This window comes from Carassius auratus, unplaced genomic scaffold (assembly GCF_003368295.1).
Source record: "Carassius auratus strain Wakin unplaced genomic scaffold, ASM336829v1 scaf_tig00217313, whole genome shotgun sequence".
In the NCBI taxonomy this organism is placed as follows: Eukaryota; Metazoa; Chordata; class Actinopteri; order Cypriniformes; family Cyprinidae; genus Carassius; species Carassius auratus.
The window spans coordinates 184496-200641 of record NW_020528995.1 but is presented as its reverse complement, the minus strand read 5'-3'; the positions used below and the strand labels follow the sequence as shown (position 1 = coordinate 200641).

General features: G+C 43.3%; 1 protein-coding gene across 2 annotated transcripts in view; it reads left to right on the top strand.

Moving 5' to 3' along the window:
* elovl2 (ELOVL fatty acid elongase 2) overlaps positions 1 to 16146 on the top strand; it is a 92828-nt gene that overhangs the window by 32704 nt on the left and 43978 nt on the right. The window contains exon 1 of one of the 2 annotated variants that reach the window (XM_026265251.1): positions 9809 to 10165. The exons of the other annotated variant lie outside the window; for it this stretch is intronic. Within the exon in view, the coding sequence (XP_026121036.1) occupies positions 10147 to 10165 (19 nt within the window). The 5' untranslated portion in view covers positions 9809 to 10146. Of the gene's footprint in view, positions 1 to 9808; positions 10166 to 16146 lie in introns of those variants that run through there. 2 annotated transcript variants of the gene reach the window in all.

Below are 16146 nucleotides of genomic sequence, written 5' to 3'. Positions count from 1 at the left end.
CAAGGTCTTTACAGGAGATCTGTATCTGGGGCTCTAGTTGTCCTGGTCTCCGCTGTCTTTCAGGGCTATAGAGGTCTTTTCTAGGTGCTGATCCACAATCTGGTCTGGATACTTACTGGATCCGGGTGGCTGCAGTGATCCTCTGACTTGGATACAGACTGGATCTGATGGCTACGGTGACCTCGGAATAAGAGAGATACAGACAAATATTAGCGTAGATGCCATTCTTCTTAATGATGTAGCAAGTACATATGGTGTTATGGGAAGTGTTCCCAGTTCCAGTTTACCTAATTAATGAAGCCTAAAAATAATTTAACGGATTTGGATATTAGAAGCATGTTAGTGTGTTATGTGTAAGCCAGGTTAAAGAGATGGGTCTTTAATCTAGATTTAAACTGCAAGAGTGTGTCTACATCCTGAACAATGTTAGGTAGGTTATTCCAGAGTTCAGTAGTTCATGAGTTGATGCAGTTTTACAAATGCTAGAAACATGGCTTTCTAAGGAAAGATTGCTATCAAAAAGCACACTTAGGTTCCTAATTGATGACGAAGAATTGACAGAGCATGTAAAGTGTGAAGACTAATTGCCCTAGTATTGAGCCCTGAGGTACTCCATACTGCACTTGTGATCGATATGATACCTCTTCATTCACTACTACGAATTGATGACGGTCATATAAGTATATTTTACCATGCTAATGCACTTTCATTAATGCCAACAAAGTGTTCTAGTCTATGCAAAAGAATGTTGTGGTCAATAGTGTCGAACACAGCAGTAAGATCCAATAGCACTAATAGAGAGATACAACCATGATCAGATGATACAAGCAGGTCATTTGTAACTCTAAGGAGAGCAGTCTCAGTACTATGATCTAAATGATCTAAATCCTCATTGGAAATCTTCACAGATACCATTTTTCTCTTAGAAGGAATATAATTGTGAGGATACTACCTTTTATAGTATCAGAAAAAGGGAGATTTGAGATCGGCCTATATTTAACCAGTTTTTTTGGGTCAAGTTGTGTTTTTTTGATGAGAGGCTTAATAACAGCCAGTTTGAAGGTTTTTGGTACATATCCTAATGACAATGAGGAATTAATAGTAGTCAGAATAGGATCTATGACTTCTGGAAACAAGAAAAATTATCCTAGCTCATTCAAAAACAAACTAAAGCATATTCAGTTATCAGTCATGACTGGAACTTTAAATGGGAAAGGCTTCTATGATCAGATGAAACAAAAAAAATAAATTAGCTTTTTAGCAGTAAACACACACAAAAAAAAATACCCCATGTGTCCAATAAAATATACAGCTGTATATTTGATGTTGTGGGCCTATATTTCTACTGGAGATCCTGGAAATCTTGTTTAGATAAATGGCATCATGGATTCTATAAAATACCAAAAGATAAAAAATCAGTAAGTGACTGACTCTGTTAGAAATCTTATAATGGGCCATGTTTGGACCTTACAAACATACAATAACCCAAACACAAACCTCAAAAACAATACAGAAATAGGTCACTGAGCTCAAAAGCAAGTTTCTGCTATAGCCATTCCAGTCCTCTGACCTGAACCTTACGAAAAATGAGAGGAGTGAACTGAAGAGGAGAAGCACCAACATGGAGCTGGGAATCTAAAGGGTCTGGAGTGATTCTGGATGAAGGAATGGTCTCTGATCTCTTGTCAGGTGTTCTCTAACCTCATTAGGCATTATAAGAGAACATTTAGACCTGTTAAAGTGGGAAATGGAGGTTTCAAAAAGTATTGAATAAAAGGGGTCCATTAATTGCGGCCAGTGTGTATTAAAGAAAAATATAAAACATTATAATGTTATATTTAGTATTGTCACATCTAGGTGGATTTTTTTGTTGTATTTGTCCAACTGTCTGTATAGTAGATAATTTTTTCATATCAAACCATGACCCCCGAACCGTTAACCTTTCTACCCCTAATAGTTTAGAAATATTAATTTTGTTCTATTTCATATAATCAGTGCACTGGCATCCAGCTGTCGGTTAACAGATTAAAATGGAATTCTGCTACCCCGTCTCTAACTGGAAGCTCTGTAGTGGATCTGTTATCAACCAGCAAATTCAGATTAAGGGAAAATAACTACTAGTAGGCACACATTTTTTTTAAACTTCCTTCAAGCTGGAAAAATCAGGTTTACTCAGTGGCTTCACTCTCCCAAGGCTGTGGAAAATGTTACCACATTTTCAGTTATATCCTACACTGGCTCTTGGTAAAGAGGGCTCAGCTTGTTACACAGTGTAATGCCATATATGTCCCATATCTGGCAGTGGCGTTGTTGTGTGGGTTCAGGCGCAGTTGGCTCTGAGACCTGTTAATAAAGTCACATATTGATTCAGCTCATGCTTGTTTATTGCGTCTTACACAAATACAGTGTCAGAAGTAAGCACCAACTCATGATCATGGCCTTGAACAGTATTCCTGCTCCCGAGAGAATGCAGATGACCGGGCACAAAACAAAACAAATAATATATTACTCCTTAATTGGGTCTTTGTCCTTTAGCAGCACTATGTCTCCATCCTTGAGAATTGGCTTTTTGTTATACCACTTTTATATGATCTGATGTGTATTCAAGTACTCCAGCCTTCATCTTGCCCAGAACGTGTCTGCTAATGCAATTGGTGGAGTCCCAATCTTCTGCGTAAGCAGCATTGCTGGAGTAAGTATAAGAGGTGCTTCCGGGTCTTAAGGAGACTGGTATCAATGGGCTAGAGTTAATTATGGCCATGACCTCTGCCATCAATGTGCACATTAAATCCAGATCTTGATACGCCGTGCCGTTCCTATCATGCACTCCCAACTGCCTCCTATGTTAGACGCATGGGGGGGGGGTTAAAGACCAATGTGCATTTTTGATTGAGTATGCATTGAAACTGTACTCTTGAGCCTCTGGGGCAAGCTTTAACTCATTGGTAGCCCCAACAAAATTTGTCCCTCGATCTGACCTAATCTGCTTTGCTGGTTTCCTGATCGAGAAAAACCTGCGGAGGGCATTTATGCAGCTTGAAGCAGTCATCGACTTAATCACCTCCAACTGGACAGCTCAACAATATCGCCCACCTCTTACTGTTGGCACTTCCACCTCTGGTCCGATGTGCCACGACTTCCCAAGGCCCAAACACGTCCAGCCCTACATGGGTAAATGAAGGCTCTTGCTGCAGGCGCTCTGGGGGTGGTCCGCCATCTGCTGCTGTTCCAACCTTCCAAGCAATTTTCTGCATGTCACACATTTGTAGATAAAGCTGTTGATGGCTCGTTTTGCTCCCACTATCCTTAGGCCACTTCCATAGCACCTTCTGTGAAGTGCCTTCCCTGGTGTTTAACCTGTTCGTGGAGATGGCAAATAAGTAACACCGCAAGATGATGCTTGCCAAGGATAAAAATGGGATGAGTCTCATCTGCAGGTAGGTTTGAATGGGTAATGCATCCTCCTACATATAGCAGACCCTCTTTGTCCCTCACATGATTTAACTTCCTTAGAGGACTACTCCCAGGTAAGTCTTGTTTGCTTTTAAAGCATGTAATCTCTTCTGCATAAACCTCATGTTTCACACTCTTTATGATGACGTGTTCTGCCTTGGTTAACTCAGCGCTTGTAATGCCTTTCTTGCAGTAGGGCCATCCAACACATTATGCGTCATGTGCTGGTTTGTGTAAGCTTCGTGCCACATGTAACAGTCGAGCTACAGCTCATCAGTCGGCTCCATGATGAAAAGCATTCAAAATGCTTGGTGTCCAGTTGTTCTCCTAAAACCTTTGTCGAACGTGCTGTGACCTTTGGGCGAAGTTCCACATCCGAGTCTGGATTGACCAGTTCAAAGGCCATAATATCCGTTGGTTCCAATAAAAATCTTGGTCCCATCAACCAACTGGTTCCTTGCAACTGACTTGCAGGCACAGATCTTGAGCCGAGATCGGCTGGATTGTTTTCGTTGGCTACATATCTCCACTGACCCAGATGGCTGGACTGTCTGATGTGCTGCATGCGGTTATTCACATATACGTTGAACCTTTGAGATTCATTATTTATATATCCCAACACAATCTTACTGTCCGTGAAAAATGTGATCCTGTCCAACTTAATCCCCATTTCCTCTCTGATCTGGTCCGCAATTCCTGTGGCCAACACTGCAGCGCAGAGTTCTAGTCTCGGGATGGTAAGCTCTGCCAGAGGTGCCAGTTTGGCCTGGCTGAATACGAAACTGACTTCTGTGTGACCTTCGTCCATTTCCACCTTTAAGTAGGCAACTGCTGCAATTGCCTTTACAGAGGCATAAGAACATAGCTCTGTAGCTTTGGCCATGGTCAGTGAACATGTAGAATAGGTGCGACTGATGTTCAGATGATTAAGACCTTGCAGTGAGTCCTGGCACCGTTGCCACTTCTCAAATTTCTCTGGAGGCAGGGGAGTGTCCCAATCTGTACCTTGAGAGACTAGTTCTCATAGAAGGAACCTGCCCTCGACTGTCACAGGCACCAGGAAGCCCAAAGGATCAAACACGCTGTTGATGATCGAGAGCACCCCTCTGCGCGTTAAGGGTTTCTGGGGCTCTGGAATGTTAAAGGTGAATGTATCCCTTGTATCCCAGGCTACACCCAGACTGCACTGGATGGGTAAGTCATCAACTGCAAGGTCCAGAGTCTTCATACCCATGGCTCGATCTTCTTTAGGAAAGGCATTTATAACATCGACCTTGTTTGATGTGATCTTGTGGAGCTTTATGTTGTAACCTACCAGAAGATTTTGGGCTCTCTTTAGAACATCAACTGCTTCAACCTCAGTCGGAAAAGACCGCAAGGCATCATCCACATAGAATTATTCTTTTTCAATCCTTTGGAAGACTGTTGCACCAAGGAGGTCCTCTTGCTGCTCCAGAGAATGAGGCCAAAGTAAGGAGACGTTCTGATGAAGAGGCTGACTTAAATCCTCCTTAACTTTGACAAGGTTCTCACAAGGAAGCATATAACTAGGACGACCATTGTCCATAATACATGTTTTAAATGTGTCTACTTCTGTAGGGGTGTGGGCTCCACCCAGGCAGACGTCACCGACAATGACACGGCCGAGATTGTGCTTCTGGGCAAATGGAGCGTTGTCAAACTGCTGACAAACCTTGTGGACCTGGAGAATGTCCCTTCCTAAAAGGAGCAAGATGTCTGCAGTGTCATCGAAAGCAGGTATTTGGTCAACCATAGTTCACATGTGGCTGTGGCGGTACACTGCTTCTGGGGTTGGGATTTCTGCTCTGCTGTTTGGGACATTATTGCTTCTGCTTCCTGCTTGAGCACATCTAATTCTGTCTCTAGACGAGCTTGTTCGATTTAAAAAAAAATTATTTTATTTTAATGGGGTGGTGTTAGCGCAGTGGATAAGACACATGCCTTTGGTGTGAGAGACGCGTGTTCGTATCCACTGTGAGACACCAATGTGTCCCTGAGCAAGACACTTATCCCCTAGTTGCTCCAAAGCCATGCGCCTTCTGACATATCATCAGCATCAGCTAAATGAATAAATGTAAATATAAATGTAATGTTCACTTCCTTTCTGATGAAGGAGGCTCTGGCTTTTGCTGCTTCCGCCTCTGCCCGTGCCGTAGCAGCTGCCATGTTGACCATAGATCTTTGAGAACGTGTAGATCAATGTGCACTAGATGACGTTTGTGATTTTGCATCAGCATTCTTCATGTTGTCTTGTATTTTTGGGGGCATTCTACATTAAACAGTCTCTTGCAACTTTATTAATTACACCACACCAATCGTTACACTCAGCGGTCGTCAGTCATGCCCACCACAGAGACTTGATTTGTGAGTCCTTCTTAGTGTCTTCGACAGACTAGGGCATCAGAAAAGATGTTCAGTTAGTAATATTACAAATTATAAGTTTAGCTAGTAATTTTGAGTTCATGTTGGGAGTTGGGGTTGTTAATGGAGGGAAGGGGTTGTTAGTGAATTCTTTTAATAAAGGGAGATATTACACAGTGCAATTCCATATATGGCCTGTATCCGGTGGTGGCGCAGTTGGTGCTGAGGCCTAATGTCGCATATTGATTCAAATCGCGCTTGTTTATTGCATCTTACACAAACACAGCTGGCATCACTGAACCATTGTTACTTTGCAGAGGGTCTGATAGTTCTCTGCAGAAGGTCTGATAGTTCTCTACAGTGGTCTGACGATGAACCATGGGACACCAAGACCAGGATCCTTCAGCTTGAGATTTGTGATCTATCCAACACCCATGAAAATCTGCTACAGACTTTGCAGACAATGCAGTGAGAAAGGTAAACATTTCAACAAACTATGGATCAGTATTCTCAAGAGCTCTCTCAGTAACAGTCTGCAGTACAGTTTCCTTCTCCTCCTCCTGCCACCTCTATGCGGCCCACACCCACGCTGTGCAGTTTGCCCAGACCACAGCCAGTGTCAGCTCCAAAATTCAGATCTAATGAGTTAGACCAGTCTGATCACAGTTCCGAGGTCTTCCTAGCTCCCATAGTTGTTCAGATAACAAAGCAACACTCCTCCTACCATCCTTCATATCTGAACCAGTCAGGTGAGATTCTTCAAGGGGGGAAAAGGCCTATCACTCCAGAACTGAACCACCTCACAAACATATGCGTCATATACGAGCCAGAGTCCAAAACTCTACCTTAATCTGACTCTCTCCGGAACTCTCACACCCATACCAAGCATTAAGCCCAGTATGCTGAACTATAGCAAATATACTGAGGTCCAGCCCCTAATATTTCAGACTGTATAAATCTGAATTCTAGAGAATTCTTAAGGCCCCAGTTTACTGATGAAATGATGATGTGTAGGCAATCTAGGTGTGAGACAAGCACCGATGGTCAGAATATTATAGACAAAAGCGGTTCAGAGTGAAGTAACATGTTTGCAATACAAAATAAGAATCAGTCCTGTGAATGTCTCATAGTCTGTAAAACTTTAGCATGATGTGGAAAATGTGTTCAGTTGTAATTTTTTTTAATAGTGTTCATTTATTTTTTCTTGAAAATGAAGAAAATTGTGTATATATATATATATATATATATATATATATATATATATATATATACACATATATATACACACACACACACACACACACACACACACACACACAGTACAGACCAAAAGTTTGGACACACCTTCTTATTCAAAGAGTTTTCTTTATTTTCATGACTATGATTCACACTGATTCACACATGCAGAATTATATACATAACAAAAAAGTGCGAAACAACTGAAAATATGTTATATTCTAGGTTCTTCAAAGTAGCCACCTTTTGAAATTATTTTAAATTGAAATAACATATCACAATATTACTTTTTTTTCTGTATTTTTGATCAAATAAATGCAGGCTTGATGTGCAGAAGAAACTTCTTTCAAAAACATTAAAAATAGTAATGTTTCCAAACTTTTGGTCTGTACTGTAAGGTACTTTAAATGGTTAAAGCAAGTATCTTTCTCTATGGAGATTTAAATGCTGCTTAAAGTTTGTCTATGATTTGAATCGTTGTTTTCTTCCAAGGGTTACTGTCTGTGAGTTTGCATAACTGAGCTTATTCTGTGACCACGCTCTCTCTCTCTCACCTCCCTTCTCTCTCATTCATTCTCTCTCTCTCTCTCTCTCTCTCTCTCTCTCCCTCCCTTATTTGGATTCCGTTATGTCTTGTACAAAGTTTACTGTCTGTATTGTCGTACGCATATTTACTCTGTGTGATTTGTAGTTTGATGTATTATTAGTTCAATTATTAAAAACCCATATATATATTCATGATTGCCTCTGAACCGCTCACATTATGAGTCAATGAAGTGTCTGATCTTTAGCTACATGCTGTTTACTTCGAGTAACTAAATTTATCATAATGATAGGATAATGTTTTCATGGCCAGAGAATATTTTTCCTTGAATTATAAGAAGTGATAACTTTATTGAAAATTGACAAGTTAATCTTACGGCCGTTTGCTGGACAAACCACTGTTTGATTTGCTGTAATTTACAGTAAAAGATATCACTATAATTGATATGAAGAATGGAATATTGACATGAGTAAATTACAGTGCCCTGTAATGAGTTATTGATAAATGCAATTGAGCTATTTTTCATAATCAATAATATTAATGTAACTGTCATATGAGATATATATTAATCATATTCCCGATTAATTATTCAAATTCCCTATATATCATGAGTTAATTATTATGTACAACCCAGTGCGGCTACATTTTGGTGGAGGATAACGCGCGCATTTCAAACTTCGTTTTGTGAGCAATCAATCTGTATATATGGTTATTAATAATTTCTACATGTGCGCTATGAAATTATGTATTTGTGAGATAAGTCGCAAGATGTGAACTCACTCCTTACTGACTGAGGCAAAAAGCTGATCAGTCAGCACGTTAGGTATTTATAGAAACTTAACAGTATAGTCACTGTTATTTTAATGAAAGTAAACTGCAGTATAATGTTAAAAAGTCTCCTGTTAAGAAAGACCAAGATCTTTTTACAGTGAGAACATTTTAATATGAATAATTAAAAGATGAAGAAATCTTTTATTAGTTGCAACATGTAAATCTGAACATGAGCGATGTTCCTCTGATTCAGTTAAAAAGGCCTGGTTTATTAAATATCGTTATTGAAAAACTCCTGGTCTAAAATTGGCTTAGCTACCCGATTTTATACCTTAAACATTTAAATCATAAGTGCTATTTTGATAAATGTTTATGGGAGTCAACCATTTTTTTTTTACATTTGTGTTTTGGAAGTGAGCGGATCCTTCCTTCACCCTATGTTTAATATAGCACATCAAAGGTCATAAAACCTTTTTCTGTTTGTTACTTGTGATTTTTGATGCAGAAAATCAGCCTGACAAACGATCAGATTCCAAGTCATATTGAAATAGTAATTCCGCTATCTAAACACCAGAGGGAGCTCTTTGTTTAGAAGTTTCAAGTTACGCCCTGCCTTCTGATTCCAGCTTGCATGAGTGCAAGTTCGCCATCCCGTGGCCGTTTCAGATAATGTGCTCTGATGGCTAATTTCTAATCCCCTTTGATGTATTGAATTAGCTGTCTAAATTCTCAACAATTATTTGCATTTACAGCTTTGCTCGTGCGAATATTATTACAGGGAAACAAAAGAATTTTCCCTTCCTTGGACTGTTTACATTTACTTTAAATTGGGTTCAAACATGATTTTAATTAAAAAGTAATTGTTTAATAGTTAAAATCTAGATGTTCAGGTCAACCACTGATTGACCCACTTAGAAGATAAGCCATCTAGTGGCAGTCTCCTGTTAAGTCAGTTAACAGCTTGCAGCTGTCTGATCTCCCTTTTCCATTCTGTTTTGAATTGCATGTCTACTTTTACCTTTGTTTTGATTAATTTCATAATTGTTAATGATACCTTTCAGCTATCATTGGTTATTATAGGATATTATTCAGATTTTCCTTTTAATTCTTACATGCTTATTTTAAATTTTGATTTAAACCAGTTTTGAATTTTTAATTTGAATTAAGTTTTCTGCTAACGAGGTTAAGCACAGAGAGGCAGTACTCCCCCCTTGTGGTGAAAACCAGCTACTACTTCTCCCGTGTTTCATTCCTTTCTTTTATTTTGATTTTTATTATTTTTCTTCTCTCTTTTGGCTTAGGTTATTTTGATAATTACCATCATTATCATAATGTTTTTTTGTTTGTTTGTTTTATCATTATTAGATAAAGCTGTTACCTTTCCTTTCTACATATATATTTACTCAATTGATGTTAAAACAAACCAAACCTTAATTAACTTTAAGTTTCCTTCGTCCATCCTTTGTGTATTTGATCGTAGAACTCCCTTGGTGATTGGACAGTCATCTCAGGTTTCCAGTGAGCAAGGCTGCCCGACCGGTGTTACAGACACTGGCTGCAAGTGAAACTCTGTTCCTCTTGTCTCTGTCCGTTAGCGGCACGCAGTGGAGACATCATCAATTTGGCACTCCAAAGGTTGTGTTAAAAGTCACAAGCTGTTTGAGAGGGTGCAACGCCAGAGTAACGGAGGACCGGGGACACTGCAGTTGAGTGTTTGAGGAGCGCTGGAGAGGTTGACCAAGCCACTGGTTTCCACCTGAATGACTTCGATTCACCCAGGTGAACCAAATGTGATAAAACCCATCCACTTATTATAAGCCACAGAATATTAGATATTCCCCCGGATATATTTTAAGTGTTTGACCCATTTGCTTCTTTAAGCCACACCATATTTCTAGGTTTCCTACCCAGATAGCCCACTCACCTGTTGGCCCTATCTTAAAACCTAGCAGTAGGCTTAGGCCTCCTCATTCTCACTAACACATTGTGTTTCTATTGTTTTTATCTCATTTCAAGTGTTGTGTTTCACTTTGATCTTTTTCTATCCTCTGTTCTGTTGTGATTTGTTTCTTTCATTTCACATAGAGACAGTAACCTGTGAGAGCCACCAAGGAAGCTAAATAGTAGAGCGACAACCAGCAGCCGGTGTCATCACGTGACCCGCTAGGCTACTGTCTGTCAAATCTCCAATTCAGGTCCTTCGTTGACCCAAGTTAATTGGCTACTGAACTGTCTGACTGTTTGAATCAGTTAGCCCCAAAATTCCCATAAACGGCACAGCCCGTATGAATATAGCTTGTTAACCATAGAACGAACTTGCATTGGTCTTTTTGTGTGTGTGCTGTGCTTCTCTCACCAACAGTGAAGTCAGGATGTTCCAGTCATCCAGTCCAGCAGTCCACGGGGGCCACCTCTCGACATGGTTGAAAGCAGTGACGACCCCCTTCCTGCCCAAGGACGCCAGTAACCTGCAGCACCCAGAGAAACTAGACACCGAGCTAGATGAACTGATGGCACACGATCCAACCCAAAGCGACTACTACAAAGAACTCGCCAGGATCTTCGGAAGCCTAGTTCACATTCTCGTTGCCCAGGCACGGCTTAGTGAACGGAGCAACATCGACCTTGAACAGCAAGCAGCAACGCTTAAGCTTTAAGCGGAGGAGGCCTGGACGGACCAGGCCCCAACCCAGAGTCGTCTTGATGAACTAGATGAACTTGACACGGTTCACACAGAACTGAGACAATCTCACAGATTACAGAGTGGCTGGATCGGAGAAACGCACACCACAAAGTTTCTCCCGGCCCGCCACTCCAACCCTTTCAGCCAAGAACCCAGAGCTGAAAAAGAGGGTGTAAGCTCACGGCTCAAGAAATCACCAGCCAGCTTACAAGAACACCTGTCAACAATGGAGGGGAGAGAACCCTTCCAGAGAACGCATGCCACTAAACCCTGCACGGCTCAAAGAGAACTTGACAAGCTAGCCAGAAGCATCTCTACATTGAATCCAGATCCTGCAGGAGGACAGGACGTTCATGCTTCTTTAACAGAACATTGACTTTCATTTGCAAACTGTCACTAACATGACAGATGTGAACACATTGTACCTGTTAAAAATCACGTCCAGCTGTTATGTACATTGTTTTCTGGATCGTCAACCAGAGACTGTCAAAGCGTACTATCAGCAACTGCTACAAACTTTGATTCTTGAATTCTCTGATCCAGACTTAGACCATGGGCTCCTTATTGCTATGGACCTCAAACAGGGCCTACTTGAAAACCCACAGACTTTCTGTAGTCAGCTACGAAAAGCCTACTTCAGAGCATGCAACGAACCAGGTATGGAAAAGGATGTCGACTTAAAAACTCTGTTCCTCCGAAACCTACATGCCAGTTGGAGTTTTCATCTCAGAGTCCCATCGTGTCTGTGTAACATGACTACACAAGAGTTATGGAACTTGGCCCACAAATCTTGCACCAAGCAAAATACTATTTGTGAAAAGACTGTGAAAAACCCCAAAATCTCTGTCTCTGAGCACTGCTTGGAGTTAACCCTAGAGGGTGCCCTACAACACCACAGTCACAGACATTTTTACAGAGAGTCAATACCGTTCCAAGTCAGCAGAGGGCAACACAATCGTGGTGGTGCTCGTCCAACGCACCAGAGCGAGCGATTCTGGGACCGTCGACCCAAAAAGAGCCAATCCCCACCATCCAGGACACAAAGACCCGACAGCCGGCAGTGCAACCATTTTCGACATGACACTGGTAAGCTCAATCCTGAGCCCACGTCAGAAAAACCCAGGGCAGCCACATCTGAGACAGCAGGGATCCTGAGGGTGCTGAAAGAGCTTCTTTACATGAAAACTCGCAAGGAAGATGAGCCAAGCACCCCAGAACACTGCCCGTCATCCACAGACCACAGAGCTAACTGTCACATCACAAGGTGACCGCATCACCCAAGCTCCACAGCTGACAACTGCACACCCTGAACGAGACCGCACAGGTCCTCACACCAGGTACCACAAACACAAGGTACCAGAAAATGCTGTTTTGACTACCTGTCTTCGCAGCGAGCTACACAAGACCGGTCCTTACCACCCATCTATTGTCACACCTGCCCTGAAGCCAACATTCCTGGGCAGCCTTGTCAAAAAGGGGGTGGGCCGAAAAGGAGTCAGCAGGGAACACCTGATTGACACAGGATCAAACCTGACGGTGATCTCATCTCACCTTTTCAAGAGACTCCAATTTGAAGCTAAGAGACAAGATCGATCTCTTACACCTCAAACTTGTGAACTGAATGTACAGTCGTACAGCCAGAAAGACATCCGGTTTGAACAGGTTGTTTCCATTCACCTGACAATCGGTCTGATGAGTCTAGTACATCCCATGTGTGTCTCACCAATGAGCACTACTTGAACAGTACATTTCTCATCAGCAAAGACCTGCTAGACCACTTTGACCCTTTACCGAACTTCAAACAGCTAAAAGACTTTGCTCAAGTGCGAGAACCTCTTTCCCTCCAGCCACACAGGTTGCCAGAGTCAGGCTGTCAGGTCACAGAGGTCACGGGAACTCCCACAGAGCCAGACGGTCAGGTCACAGAGGTCAAGGGAACCCCACCAGCCAGCCATGGGTACGACACCCTAACGACAGGCTCAAGTTCAAGCCTCTGTACCTTAGTCAACAAACAGGGTACGGTGGCACCAGCTTACACCAAAGGGGTCACTGTTCGGCTCAACCTGCAATGTGGTCAAACCTTAAACCACACGCTGGGTTTCTTCCAATCCTCACCTGAATGTGTGGAACTCGGACTCACACTTGAAGCCACACCCCTCACTGAAATGTCATCTTGTATAGTCTACATCCTGTGCAACAACTGCACGGCAACGGACATCAACATTCCCAAGGCCTACCGGCTGGGATGGCTACTGAGCCATTACTTTAATGACTTTGAAAACAACACATTGTTCACTGCACCCTTCAAATTCGTCGCCATCACACCTGTCATGTCAGTGAGAAAAGACCAGGTGTGCAGAATGGATCTGACAGATGACCAACACCTCGCAGTTTACAGTCTCCCACCAGAACATCAGTGAGACTGATGAAGCTGCTACACCTCTCAATACCAAACTGACATTAACACTTGGCGACCGTCAGTTCACCCTCAACAGGTGTCTGTTCGACTTTGCCAACTCACCAGCTGAATTCAAAATCTGTTTGAACAAAGCCTGTACAGACTCTAACTATGCTAGAATCAGTGTCGTGTGCCATCTTCCATGCTGTAAACAGAATGGTTTCAAAACTGCAAACAGCAAGCCAGTCAAACACCAACACCCGTTCCAGCATCACAAAAACACACAATGTGACCGTGTACTGGAAGAAGGTAAAAGGACACTTGAAGCTACCGAGTCTAGACAAGGACTTAAAAGATTAAACTGACACCCTTGCCAAAACTGGCGCACTAAACAACATTCTGTGTTCACTCCCAACCCACCCACCCACATTCAAGGTTGAAGTGATTACACACAGCATAAGAACTTTACTAGCTAAACTGCCTACCTCAGAATCGCTTACGCTGGCTCCGCTTACATGCGGGCTTCTGAAACCTCCATAATGACTTTGCTTTACCACCTCTCAGACCCCCCCATCCACCCTGGCAACCAGTCTACAGTCACTGACAACCAACGCCCCAGACCAATGCATGATACACAAAACATGCTGCGTGCCCAAACAACATTGTGGGTTGTGCACCGTCTGACACCACAATGCCAGGGCTTGTAATGCCACGGAGCAAAAGGGGGATAAAGACAATATATTTCCATGACGCAGCATGTGCTGCACCACGCAGCACCAGAGCCACTGACAAAACACTGAAGCAAGCATCATGCCAGCAGCAAGATGTGGCAAAACTGGGGCCAGGGCGAGCTAAACCCAGTCGCCGCCCACGAAGCAAAGAGACTGCCCTGTCCAACCAAAGACAGCCCTCACTTGTTTCTTTCTCTCTCTCCCTATTATCTGTACCAGGATGCTGCTGTGGTTTGCCGTGCTGTGCTGTCAGCCAAAGAGAGGACAGCGGCCACCGAGAGAACCACTGAGACTCCTGATCACCGACGACAGGGCACACTACCCCAGCACTGTAACCCAATACAGCTGAACAGGGGTCCGATGGAGAGAGGACTCCCTCACTCACACTGAGGCCGATGTCAAACACATGTTCAGCCAACATGAGAAAGTGACTCTTACACAAATGGAGTTACGTGGACACCACCACCGCTCCAAACAGGTCCCGGGAGCTTTGCTCAGAGCCGCTGCTGCCGCCAGAACGTTTAACATTGGTATGTCCAGTGTCAATTTACTGTCTTTCTACAGCGTTAACAACAGACATGCTGTGGGAGGTTACCTCCTCCAATGACAGCCTAACCACGGGTAAAACCCCACTATACATGATACCCTTAAGCCTTGTGCTAACTGTGCTGGTTTACGCCATCACCACGCCAGCTGACCTGCTACAAATACACCTGGCCAACTCTCTGGATAGTGCCATCCTACTGCACGTCAACCCCAAACAGAGAGAAGTGAATGTGCTCCTGAACCAACCCATCAGCGAGTCAAGCCAAGTCAACAGACCTAAAGACATTGTCAGTGTCAGGATGTGGAAAAGCAACACCCACACCAAGACACACATTCCAGATGTGGTGGCCTACCACGTGTGCAGCGACACACAGCTGTACCTGGCCCCAAACATGCACATGTGTACTTTGACCAAAGACATTCATTACCTTTGCCTTAGCAAACCCTTCCTCAGACACAACGCTGAAGGAATCTGCGGGTTGCAACCCCGGGTCAGAGATAGGCGCTGCCCTGCCGAAGCCAAGCCTCGTACACAAGTCACAGAAACGCAAGCAGAGATTGTAGGTGACAGATGGCTCATCAACACTCCTGTGCGCTCAGCTACACGGGCCTACGACCAGTATGACACCGCCACTCGTGCCAACCTGCTTGACCCTGTACTTAAAGGTGCCACCCAACACATTGACATTACTCCCGTTGACACAGCACTCCAAGTACTGTCTCGACAGCCCGTTCTGAACCCATCATCTGCGGTCCGAGCCTGGACTGCTGCCGACACTGCACGGTGCATCTCTACTGTCATTGGTCCCGCCCTGACCCTTGGTGTGACCTTCATCCTACACAGGAGACTCAACGAGATGCAAACCGCTACAGCCAAACTCACGACAACCGTGGCTGGAGGTCTCCGATGGAATCCCCGGAAAGGGGGTGCCAAGTCAAAGTCAACACCGAACCTCATCAAGCTGAATCCTCAGCTCCAGGAACCACCTGTCATCTTGAACCACCTGCCGTCATGATTCACCTTTCATCTGCCCATAGTGATGATTGCCGTCCGATGATGTCCACACAGGGACTTCATCCGACAGAAAAGGGGGAGATGTAACACTAATGAGCTGATGGTATTTCGGCCATCTGTTCCATATTAATAAATCCTGACTCTAACATATTCTGCAGTCAAAGACCAGAACGTGAGTAAACAAGGACCTTCGTTTTACAACATAATTCACCATTTTGGGCGCCGTGATGTCGGCCACATCCTGCTGTGCGGACAGTTATTACACCTATTGAGACTGTCCAGGGATACCCGTGAGCAGCCTCAAAGGAGAACCGAAACACATTCCACAACACACACACACACACACACACACATAAGCACACACACACAAACAAACCTTTCTTAAGG